The 13,150-nt window shown below is 37.5% G+C and overlaps 1 protein-coding gene across 1 annotated transcript; it reads left to right on the top strand.

The window, feature by feature from the left end:
* The first annotated feature begins 892 nt into the window (after positions 1-892).
* LOC149274866 (MAP3K7 C-terminal-like protein) lies at positions 893-8,201 on the top strand. Its single transcript, XM_089505176.1, has 4 exons — positions 893-962; positions 6,553-6,614; positions 7,169-7,284; positions 8,021-8,201. The coding sequence occupies exons 1-4, from the start codon at positions 893-895 to the stop codon at positions 8,199-8,201; spliced, it is 429 nt and encodes a 142-aa protein (XP_089361302.1).
* The last annotated feature ends 4,949 nt before the right edge of the window (positions 8,202-13,150 follow it).

Genomic DNA, 13,150 nt, shown 5'->3' with positions numbered 1-13,150 from the left:
CAGCGCAGACGGGGTTAATGTTGTAAATGACTATGTAGCTGGAGTTTTAATCGAATATCTTCATATGCGTACAGAGGCCCTTTATCACTCCCATCACTCTTTTGTGATCGTTGTGTTCGATCCAAGTTTAAGTTTAAAAGGCTAATTGACGGTTAGAAACCCTTTTGCGGTTATGTCAGAAATATTCTTGTTTTCAATGAAAACAGCCAAGTGACCCCAAACTTTTGAATGGTAGCATCTATTAAAGTACTTTAGTATGCATTCCTTCAAAACAAAAGCTTGCACGGAAAGCTCTCCTCCTCGTCCATGTTCCGACAATTCTTGCCACTGATTAAAATCAATGGGAGAGCTTTCTGTGCGTGCGCAGTGGGGTTTCCGTACATGCACGCCTGCAGCATTCACCAAGCCTGCACTGGAGCTGATCAGAGGCAAGTATATCATATGCACTGAAAATAGTGGAAGGGGCGGACAAAGGGGCAAAAATATATGGGGGGAATCCTACAGAATGCCACCAGCCATTTCCAAGGGAGACACCACAGAATTTTGATGGCTGGAGCGTCCCTTTTCGTTGTTATGTTGTGCTGCATGGTAACATCATAGGTAATGCTAACCTTTTTTTTGTTGATAAGTTAACGTTTTATCTTTTGATCTATGCATTAGCTTTGAATTCAGTACAAACTATACAGATTGTTTTCTATGCTCTGCATTCAGACTATGAGCACTTTAGTTGCGTTTTTGTGGTTTTTCATTATTGTTAATCATGACCTGAGAAGACAGATGCTTCTTATCATTTACGCGTTTCTTCCAGATTATGGTATTTTGTTTTAATATTTTATAGGAATATTTGTTGCTGAGAAAATTGCGGTAGAAGAGCTGAAGTCAAAGCATCCTAATGATCACCACAGCCAGGATACCTGCTGACAAACCCGTCCGGATTTCCTTCAGCCTTAAAGACTCCTCAGGTACAAACTAAATTGACCATTATTTCTCTCTCTCAGTAGATAGATACAGAGATGGATCCAGCTCGGGAAGGGGAGGCAATAAGTGTGACAAAATCCCTACCATACATTTATAAAACGTTCAAGCTTGTAGAGAGAAAGGACTGCCCTCCAGAACCCTGTGACAAAGCAACGATAAACGCACAACTCCCTGCACACTCATTTATTAGAACCTTACAACCTTACAGCGCCCATAATTTGCCACAGAACAAAATAAAGGCCTTTATTTAAACCATTGAAGAAAGAACATTCAACTCTGGTACTTAAAGGGTTAAAATAGTCGACCTTTTAAAAATTTAAAAAAAACATATTTGAAGGGCAACTTTTAACAACATTACTGCATTTTGGTTAGTGTGGTTTTATTGCATGGAAGGTTCTTGTTTGGGGCATTGGTCAGTGGTCCCAGACAATCCGTGTTGCCATATCTGACTTTTTCTTTAGGAAACATCTAATTTTTCATGTTGCAGGCCACCATCAATAAAGTGCTTCCCTGTATTTTTGGGGATACGTGGACTTCACAAAGTGACTGTGGGCTTATGCATTACACGTACTGCCCCCTACAGTATGTGGGGGGGTATAAACTCACAGAAGAGAATCAGGCTCTCAGTTACACCACCAACGATACTTCAGGGCAGCACTTTACATGAGCCGGTCAGTAACATGAGAAATGTGTATGTGTCCAGGAAAAATAGTAGTTGTGATCACCATTAAACACCCTGGCCTTAAGATAATTGCTTCCACGTTCAAGGACATCACACTGCTGGGTTAGATCCTGAAGCCAACCTCACGGGGGGAGGCAGTAGAAGTGTATGGATAGATCACTAACATTCACTGAACCCATAATGTCAGAAAGAAGCTGCCATGTGCCATACCAGGAAAACATGATTCGGATTGCACTGGGAGGTAGTAAACCGTGACTGTCCCCTCTAATGAGCCCTTCAGCCCCATTTGCATGGACTCCATTGTATTTTGGATGCACTCATACTTTAGCTATTGGAGTTAGCTTTGACTCCTTCCTCAAATGTCTGGAGTCAATGATTTCCTTAGGAGCCCAGCTCCCATTAACTTGGGAGTGCTACTGAGCATGTGCAGGAAGTGTACATACACATGCTTCCTGGTTTCAATAGAGGCAGCTGGGGGGAGGAGTTAAATGTCTCATTGTCTGACTATGAAAAATAAAAATGCACTTTCCCTATAAATTTAAAAAAAACCCATGCAATTACTTAATTTAATAAATATTTTTTACTTCAGTTGTGGATTTTATAAATGTGGCCACAATGCGCTTGGGCACCACAGGCCACCATACCACAAGATGGCTAGCTCATGCACCATACCCACCGGATGTATAAAACCATAAACATAACCGTCCAATAAATGACCAGCCATAGAATGAACCAAATGAACCCAAAATTACAAAACTGCGTTAACAACTCCTTTATATATAAGTCTATTTTTAGCACTCCGACCCTTATCGCTAAGCTAGGGAGCCAATCAGACACGAACCTGGGAAAAAAAGATAAGGTGAAGTAAAGTTCAGGGCCTTTTTACCTCAGTCATGGACATCCTTCTGTCCGATTTCTCTCCCCTCAGGGCTTTTCTAGACAGTTCCTCTAAGACACTGTATTAGGAATTGTAGATGTTTATTAGATGCTCGGCCATATTCATTATTCCAGTCAGGAATATTTTATTAGCCGTTGACTTCCTTTTTGCCTATAATGTTCTTTTTATGCTTATTCACAAGACTAATTACATAACAAATGGTCTTCATACAGCTAACATTGAAGCACACAACATATAGAACATATAACCCTGACCTTTATACATTTCATATACCTTAACGTCTGATTATAGATACTTTAGAAAGTAGAAAGATAATGGAACGTAGAAAGGTGGAAGCTCTGAAAAAAGCAGTATTTCTCGGAAAAAAATTATATTGTTCAATTCTAGGTCACTTCTCTTTTCTCCATTTACTGGATTCTCATGTATTTAAAGTGATGGAAAACGCACAGAAGAATATTTTCGTGTATACACAATTTATTTAAGTTAAATTTTTTTTAAATTTATTCAAATACTATATAGATTAAATATTGAATTATATTTTGTTTAATATTTTAATTGGGATAACACATTTTGTTTTTCAATCGCATAATTTCTGTCAAAAACTTTGGTCTAAAAATGTGTTCAGATCAAACATTTTCACTCAACAATTTTCACTCGCCTATGCTCTGTCTACAAAGTATTTTGGTCAATCTTATGTTTTTTGAAGGCCCAATCATTGTTTGGGTACAATAAATGAATGTAATGTAAGGAAGTTTTACTTTACCGAGAGGGTGGTAGATAGGTTTAAAACGTGCATGGGATATGCATATGGTTGTCTCTGAACCTAAGATGAGACCAACGACTGATTGAGGTCCGAGTCTTGACATCAAGAAAAACGGTACAACTATGTTAGAATATTCTTTGTCTTGAATATCTAAGCTTCTCCAGTGATCAAACAGCAATCAAGACCACAGCTTCTATGTCTTATTAATAAGGTTTATTCGATAACAAATTATCAATTCATACAATACCAATGCTGGAACAAATGTTGATAAAAGGTACTGTAGGCTAAGTATCTTGGTGAGATGAAGATGAGAGCGTGGAAAGAGCGTGGAAAGAGACTGTAGCTTTGCTCCACCATAACGCCCATGCACAATTATACTAGCAAATAAGAGCCTAATTATTTGATTATTATTAAAGTGATGTACAGGAAATGCGTATTTAAACAAAATAGGCAAAATAATATAATTCTAACAAACTAGAAGGGGCAAATTACTCATTAGCAGTGCTTGGAATATACTATAGCTCCAGGCTTGGAATCTGACGAGGAAAATGAGTTTAAGTTCCTGGCTCTTCATGAGGGGAGGAACCCAAGCTGGGGCCCAGTCTCGTCTTTAGGTCCTTCTGCATCCAAAAGTCCTGATCAGGTTTGGATCCGATGGTGTGGCTCTGCCCCGGTTCAGCTTGTGCTCGACCCCAATTGGTTCACTAATTTCTATAATATTTATCCCAAGGCAATCTTTTTTATATTTGAACGGAAACATTTTGGATCCTAGAACTGACAGTGAACTTAATCATATTAAGTCTTGATTGGTGTTCTCGGTGAGCTTCTCGAACTTGCTTTGTATGATCTTGATTGCAAAGTCTATAAGACAAAAAAGGACTAAGTAAGGTCTTCGTGTTTACATCAGGATAAATGCACAGACTAGATGGGCTGAATGGTTCTGCTGTCTTAGATTTAGAATATCTCTATGCCTATCGAATGCATGTTCGAATTCCCTCACTGTATCAGTCTATATCACTTTTGCTGGGAGGCTGTTCCCTTTATCTACCACACTCTTAGTAAAAGTAAAACGTCCTTAAATTGCATTCATTTCTTGCCCCCAAATACCTTTCCTAATACTATGCATGCTCCTATAGATAATTAAATATATGAAGACTCCTGAAAACGTGATTCATCATTTCCTATTTAAAACAGTTACGCAAAATATGCGTAATATATATATATTAGTAATAGGCAGCCTCTGTATTTTTTACGGTTGGCAAATGCAAATCAAACACATATTCTATGTAGATAGGCGAAGGGTGCTGGGAGTTATAGCATAAAATTCCTATATTTAGGTGTAGACATCAGCTGCTACTTGGGTTTTTTAGAAGTGGCTGGGGAACTAGTTGCAGAAGAGTTTGGGGTTTTGCCCAATATCCTCATACTTAAACTATCCAGAAGCATAGGAATCCAGAAGGGCAGCTTTCAAATCAGAGGCCAAATAATAGTTGCTGTTATTACCCAATAAATGGTACTTATCAACCTTGGAAGGATAAAGGGCTGAAGTTGCTCCTACTGGGATTTGAACCTGTGACCCTGCAGCTGTCAGAGGTATTTACCTGCTGAGCTATCTTACCAGCTTGTATGTGTCTCTCTTGCACCAGTGACCCATGGTCTAGATGCACCATAGGCATGAATGTCATTACCCTCTTCTAATAGGCCACCGAGGAAATGAAGCCCATCTGCCGAGGTCCTTCTCTTCTTTAGTATTAGAGTCCTGCCATCAGCTGAACCTATTAGTAACTCCTTTACATGTATCAATAACGACTACGTTACAAACCACCTCTTCTGGTTCTGAAACAGTTACACATAGACCTTTTGTTTCAAAGTGATTACTATATGGATAGATGACTCCATCTGAAATGATGCAACATCTACTTTCAAAGGGTCATCAGACACCGGACGGAGAAAGCATCTCAAGCTGCTTCAGAGTTGGCTGACAAAATGTATTGGAAGCAGCTGGAGCAGTGAGATTGAGTCATACTCGGCACTCATTGGCTCTGAAGCATGATTCACCCCTCTGCTTTTAGATCTTTCGCCTATTTTTAAAGGAGGCAATTATCATCCTAAAAGTAAACACTCTGGAAATCTGGACTGACAGCATGCGTTGAAGAGAGTTAAATTTATCATAGTGATAAAATAGCAGGGAGCCATAACTCTCATAACTGATATTTATAGCCAAGAAATTGAAAGCTAATACCCTTTTATCATCTTGTTTAGTCTTGTTCCTTAATGTTGCTGCTAATCCTATCGGAGTTGTGCCGGAGCTGGTCTTTCGTCTGTAAAATAACATTATCACATTTTATTCCAATAACATGAGATGCTGGTGGGAGCCTCGAGTGTGGGTCGTGTTAGCAGCCAATCACTCATTTGAAAATGAGATTTATTTTTTTTATTGGAACTTTGTCTTGAATTAATTGGGGTCCAGACATTTATAGGAAATACTTCCCATCCCTTTGAACGCTGGGGGTCGGGGCACATTTTTCCTCTTGGGAGACCTGGCCAAACGTCCTTAGTTTTGCTATACATAGATTAAGGTGACAACCGTATAAATAGTTTACACGTTACTTAGAGAAACCTATATATTTTTATATTCAGGACATGTTAACCTGTTCACAGATACCTATGGAGACATTATTATTATTATTATTATACAATACATATATTTGAGGGGTATGACAGGATGAGAATTGACAGACTAAGACAAACCGACACATTAGGTGGAGAGCGCTTACAATCTTGAGTCATGTGCATTTAATCACATTACGCAGGGTTAAATGCACGCAAAAAATCCCAAATCTTAATTTTTTTCCTTATTATTCCTCCAATATAATTTTCTTTAAAGCCCCCACCCCTCCCTGGTAAATATATCCAATAAACATGGTTGTACATACATGTAGGTTGCACACGCGGTACACAATATAATGCAGTTTAGGCGCACGTTGGAAAGGGTTAAATTACATAATCATGCTAAACACACAAAAATAAGTAAAATTTAAAATCCAATCTTTTTTACACCCCTCATGCACCTTTTTTTGATGACTGGGTATCACGTAATAGTATGAAATACAGTAAAGCAACCGCTTGCACTTGGTACTGAAACACAACATCTCCTAATTTAAAAATCATCTATATTAAGGTGAAGTTTAATTTTTGTAACCACATTTCGAAATTCTTCGCTTTCCTTAGATGAATCATCTGCAGAGAATGTTTTCCCTCTGGCTTTTCCTGATCTAGACCAGCAACTCCAGGTAAGAGGCTAATGACCAAAAACACGGCGATCTATGACCTGGCCAGTGTGCAATCTACGTAAATTCTTAGGGTACCACATTTATGGGGGTATCACAGCTCCAGAGCTCCAAATTATAGAGGTGAAAAATGTGTTATTCAGTTATATGGGCAGGAATAGTGAAATATAACAGATATAAATCTGGAACTGAATAAAACGGTAATGATGGCTTAATGGCCAGAAAGCCTCATATGCATTCTGATTCAATAAAATTATTAATACTTTATTCAGATTTTTTACACCACCCTCCAATTATTTGTATATTTCTTACTAATCTTAAGAAAATAAATAACAGTCACCTAAGAAACTTAATATTGCTTATCAGGACAAAACAAAGTATATATATATATAAATATATGCAAACCAGTACGCTAGATCTCACAAAAAAAAGTATAATGGCTTGTTTCTTTGTCCCAATGTACAACATATATGTACTATATGTACGTGATGTGTGCGTGTTAATATTTCCCTATTCCATGTTCCAGGGCTTTAATTTGTCCTGCTATTTTGTTGCAGCCTGTGCCACCATGTAACACATCCAAAGAATCCATGCAGGTGTTTAAGCAGCACTGCAAGATTGCGGAGGAATACCATGAAGTGAAGAAAGAAATCGCTCTTCTGGAAGAGAGAAAGTAAGTGTTTAACCTCTTAAGGGCAATAGGTTGTCCTTAAACCCATTAAAAACAATGCATTGTGAGCCCGTACATGTACGGGCTTTGTCATGAAAGGGGTTAATAATAGGGGCAGGTGGAAATCTTTGCTGGGTCATAAATGTAGAAATGTTACAGATAGACAGGTAGGTAGGGTATAGGAATATTCTATTTATTTATATATATTTTTTATTTAATCATGGGTAGAGGGGTACAGTTGTTATATATTCACAAAGCTATGTATGTGGCCTTTGAATGTGTTCTGAAGGAGACTGTTCCTTTTATATTTTTTTATTATTATGTTATTATGTGGGTTACACCAATAAATGGGCTTGTGATCCACAAATGTACGGCTTATGTTTATTATATCATATAATTCATACATTCTGATAGCAAAATTGCTAGTTTAGATTCACTTAATTTATACTTGACAGTGAATAATCTGCACACTTCTAAGAGCACCCACAATGCGTTCTACACTCTGGTTTCTACTATGCCTTTAGAAGCCACATCTCATCCCCTGGCGTCCCCTTGTGTGAAAGTAAGCAAACACTTAAACTTGATATTTCCAACAAGGAAAAAAAATGGCAATATCAAAAACTTTAATTTAGCATTTTTTTAATTCTCAGTTGATCCTTGCTGTCATAGACGCTCATCGGCCATAATGGTGGTAGTTTATTTCCTTACTCTCTTTATATATATATATATATATTTTTAGGAGAGAACTCATGGCCAGATTAGATCAAGTCGAAAAAGAAAACTCTGATGCAGCTCACATGGCTCTGGAGTATGAAGACCTCACAAAAGAAAATCAAAGCCTTAACCTGGCACACTCTCGATGTAAAGAACAACTGGAAAAGTTAAGGATCCAATATCAAAAAAGACAGGGCTCTTCTTAGCTCTGTGGGGAAGACACCACACAGTGAACCCAACACCAAGGTCTCTGATGGGATGAATAATATATCTGCACTTTCTTTTTAAAAAATTGTTCTTATTACACACATGACTCACTGTACACTTTCAGTTTGAATGTAATGGAGGTAATCCATGGTGTCCTGAATATGATTCCTGGAAGTTTATGTAGATCAAACAATTCTAGCTGATAAAAGTGGTGCAGTCGTAATAGTCATCTATGGAATGGTCCTACCGATAGCTTTTCCACTTTGCACTACAATTGTTTTCTACACAAAACTAGAGATGGGAGAAAAGTAACATTTTAGTTCCCGGGGTAAATTCACAAATACATTGTAATGGTACCTGGCCTACCAGACCCTTTTTTGGGTCCATGAATCGTCACTGTTCTCTTCCCCAGCTGGCTGGAGCCCGGGTGCTCTGGAGGTCCTGAAGCAGAGATGTCCGTTTAGCTCTTTTGCAAAGAGTGATGACCAACTTGAAAACTAACTGAGACTTGGGTATGGGGGATTCCACTAGGAGAACTGGTTTATTGTAGGAAAGTGCAGAACAATGTAGTCTACAAAACAAACAAGATAAGCATTCAAAGTTGGTTTCTAGGTAGAAAACTTTTCCATGGGGGCAGAAAATTACATTTCTTGCAATCTTTAGTATGCCGGCAAACATTTCGTTTTTGCCCACCTTTACCCTTAACCTCAATTAGTTGTTCATTCTTTTTAAGCCCAATAGTCTAGAAGAGTAACACATATCATTTTAAGGATGAAAGACTTATATTTCTATATAAAGATGTTACTGTTGAGGGGCCTTGGATAATGCTGAAGAAATACATTTGCTGAATAACTTTTTTTCAGATTAGGCATATATTTATTAATCAGTATATCGTCACGGCAGGTCTCCAGAAAAAGATATTTATATGAGCAGTTGTTGAGTTGGTTGATGCTTTCGCAAACTGAACAGGGACGAGCGCACTAGATGTATGCAAATTGACTTGACCTATTCATACCAATAAAGAATGATCCAGAGGGAAGACTTAAAGAAGTTTTATTGTTCCGTGAACCACAAGACGAGATCTTTTGTTATTATGTAATGCAAAGATCCATCTAATATAAGAACGTTAAGTAGATCCACCACAGAACGGAGAGCACTTTGATCTTGAATCTGTATGGAACGCCATTATTTCATTTAAAGTGGACTGGTGTTTATATCAGTACATTCTGCATGGAAATATATATATCATATTCCACGTATACTACACGCCTCTTGTATGTAGAGGATAATATACCATCACGCACCTGATCTATACTTCCTGACTGGTAATTGTTAATATTTTTATCTAGTGTTGTTACTGGCGCCCGTTACACGTCACTAGAGAGCAGATCTGTGGTTATCCCAAAGCCTTTGTGTACAGTTTAGTTAATGCTGATTATAAGAATCGATATACTATATGTATAAGGAACCTATGTTATATGAATATTACGGGAGCAGCCATCTGAAATTCCTGTTCTTGGGATCTGCATGATGATTCCTCCCCGTTATTGTATCTCCTGAATTGTTCACTTACCTTTGGTGAAAACCGACCGGTTCTGGCAACCTTTGTAAAGATAGGGTAAGGAAACAGGAGATCTCTGGTTTGCTGTGGTAAAAAATACCTTATTTTTTATAGCAATTATTTCAAAAACAATTAGAAGGATTGATAAAATGTTTGTTGGAAGATCACTTTGTTAGGTGCTACTTACCAAATTTATTTTCCAAATGGTTCGACATCACTTTGTTACAGTTTTTATGATTATCTGGTGTACGTCTTTGTGTGTGTGTCTTTTTTTTTTCAAATAAACATTTAAGCACAAAATATTGTATTTTTTTTATATTACTACTAACATCTCAATCTGTTGATAAATCAGATTTACAATGCATACAAGTAACATTCCAAATTAAAAACGAATCGTTCTAGCGTTTGGGAAGAACAATGGCTTAATAGTGTCTTTTAAAATCGGTGAAATTGTTCATGCTGATTTATTTGATCTTTAAAACATGAGTTTTTAGAGTACGGGGAGGCGTTATTAAAGCACAAGCTTTAAGAACAATTTAGGTTAAGTGGTCTTGAGGCGTAAAAATGGCAAATAATACAAATACTTTTTTTACTTGTCCCATTTATAGGGAAAAAAAGAATTTGAAAGATGTTTTAATTTGATTTAATTGTAGTGTTCCCTCTTATGGAGAATAGGAGATCATCAAATAGGCCAGATCACAACTGGCTGGAAAAATCTACAGATATTATATGATTGTCTTTAATATCAGAATTACAACGTACAGCTCTGCATTGTAACACCCATGACTGTGAAGTCTTTAGTTAAAGAGACCTCCGAGAAGCACATTTCTAGTTGTGGATATAAGGTGTACATTACAGTAGATGCATTTACCGTATATAGCACCAACAGATTCTGTAACGCTGTTACAGCAGAATCAGCAAAATAATTTAAAATCACACACAATAACAAACTGGTACAAAAGGGAGAAGAGAGCCTCGCTCTTACATACAATCTAATCTCTATATGCAAATATTGTGATGGGTTCCCTTTTGAGTGAAATTAGTCATAAACAAATTATTGTATACAAAGTCCCTTCCATGTAGAGGTCCTAGTTCTTCACAAAACATTACTTTCTCTTTCTTACAGCGTTTTCCCTAATACTTTCTTGTAATATTATCCTATTAATTACACAATCATGGAATCTGACGCATTAAATGCATTATATTGGCCTATGTTTCTTCCTTGAAAATTGGCCTTGAATTGATTATTTATATCATATAGCACATGTAATAATTTAGTTAATAATATAATGTAGCTATCGCATTTCATTGCATTGCATTTATATTGTAAAATAGGAAATGAGCCAACAGAGGTTTACAAGCAGCAGAGAGAACAGATAAAAACTCTGGAAATAGGTTCACAGCCTTGTAATTCAGACTTGATTCAATAGATCATGGAAGGCATGATGTGATGAATGTAAAGCAAGCCAAAGCGTTAAAGGTGCTCAAAACAGTAATATAGAGTCTTCCGGATGGAAGACTTAAAGGAACACTCCAGATCTACTTTTAAGTAAGATGTACATTGAAGCCCATTTTGCATTGACTCCAATGTATTTCACTGCAAGCAAATTAGTGCATGCATTTTCTATAATGAGATAGAGAATGAGACTTCTGATTTAATTTTTTTGCCACTGAATTTTCAGAAATCAGTGGTCAAGCCCCCCACTGAAACCATCATATTGTATGCCCCCACAATTCAGGCACCTTCAGTGGGGAAGGGGTAGATAGAAGCAAAGCTGGAGCATGGATAGAAGCAGGACCAGGACAGGAGGACCCACATAGCTTATCTGTCAGGCCAGTTTTACGTGCCTTATTGTAACATATTTTCTAGCCACGAGCAACCGTATCTAAAAATGAAGGCAATGTTTCAATTCATTCTCTGTATAACAAAGCGGATATAACTGTATTGGCAAAAAGAGAAGTCTTTAATCGAAGGCGATACTTTGTATAGACCAACAAAATAAAAGATGTCGAATCACGTAAGCTTACAGGACTTTGGAGGTATCTTCTTTCAATCAATGCCAGTTCTTTCCCAATTCAGCCTTCCTACAAGAATACTTAAAGTTGATCTGCTATAAGGGGCTCCAAGACTGTCTATGCAATAAATGAATAATGTATAACTCTGTCCCATTATTATTAGTATTAATAGCTCATGTACAAACATACATTAGGTAAATATATACAAACTAAATGCAACAGGAATAAGCTTCATACCTCTAGAACCATAAGAGTAACGTATTCCTCACATTCGATACTTATTTGTTACATAAGTCTGATGTTTGCTCCTTCCTTATTTAAGTTGATATGTCTAACGTACGAAGAATTCATACCTACATTCATCTATTGAATGTTTAGACGCAAACCATGCTTTGCGAAGGCAACACAAATTACTGGGATGCTAAAACCCATTTATAGAACGGCTTGAGAGACGCTGAGATGGTGAACATACTAGACATACAATACTTTGGTGATGAATTCCAGATATCCACAATTATCCTACGCTAATGCTACGCAACCTCTGTCCCACATGCCATTTGCGGGTTTTAAGTACATTTCTGGCCAAGGATGAAATGGGACGGTTTTCAGTCCAACGAAGCCGGGCTGCCAGAGGTTGTCCATCCCTGCCCTAAGTCAAGTTGCGGACACCATTTTAATTTCAGAGAGACAGCTGACAGATACAAGGGATTGCTTCATTAGGTGAGTGCTATTTGTAGAGAGCTGACTGTTTCTTGATACTTAAAATGGAAAGCGTTCAATTAAGTTGTGTGAATTTCAGTTTAGCAACACACATGCTCACAGAATTTGAGTCATTTCACAAGGGGTATTTTTGAAGTACGGAAGATATGAAGATATCATTAGCGGAAAGTCTACGAAAAACATTTTGGCAAAAAAACAGAGATGAAATAGGATTTGTGTACTTTGCACACAAAAAAAAAAGATATTTGTGATTATTTTGTTTTAGGATTATAAGAAGAACATAAAGTAGGCTATGTTGAACATGGTAAACATGAGAAACTCCCCCTCTTCCAGCATGTGCCACGGGTATATGTTTCTGAGAAGAGAACTGACAAATCCACCTATAGCATAGAGTTATTGTTTTTTATCATTACTAATGAGCAGGGGCGTAACTAGACGCCTCAGGGCCCGGGTGCGAGAATCTGTTAAGGGCCCCCCCACCCCCTCACCCCCTCACCCCCCCCCAAAAACATGATTTTTACCCAACAATTTTTTTTCAACTAATTCAACAAATTCAATTTACATATTGAATCATATCTTTAAAAAAATCAAAGAAAAAGGGGCGCATGTACAAAGGGCATAATCCAGGGGTGTCCAAGTTTTTTCTGGAGT

Source organism: Sceloporus occidentalis, unplaced genomic scaffold (assembly GCF_023333645.1).
Source record: "Sceloporus occidentalis isolate IW3139 unplaced genomic scaffold, rSceOcc1.0.p SCAF_314, whole genome shotgun sequence".
Classification (NCBI taxonomy): Eukaryota; Metazoa; Chordata; class Lepidosauria; order Squamata; family Phrynosomatidae; genus Sceloporus; species Sceloporus occidentalis.
Note: the sequence above shows the minus strand (reverse complement) of the source record. Positions and strands in the feature narration are given on the sequence as shown.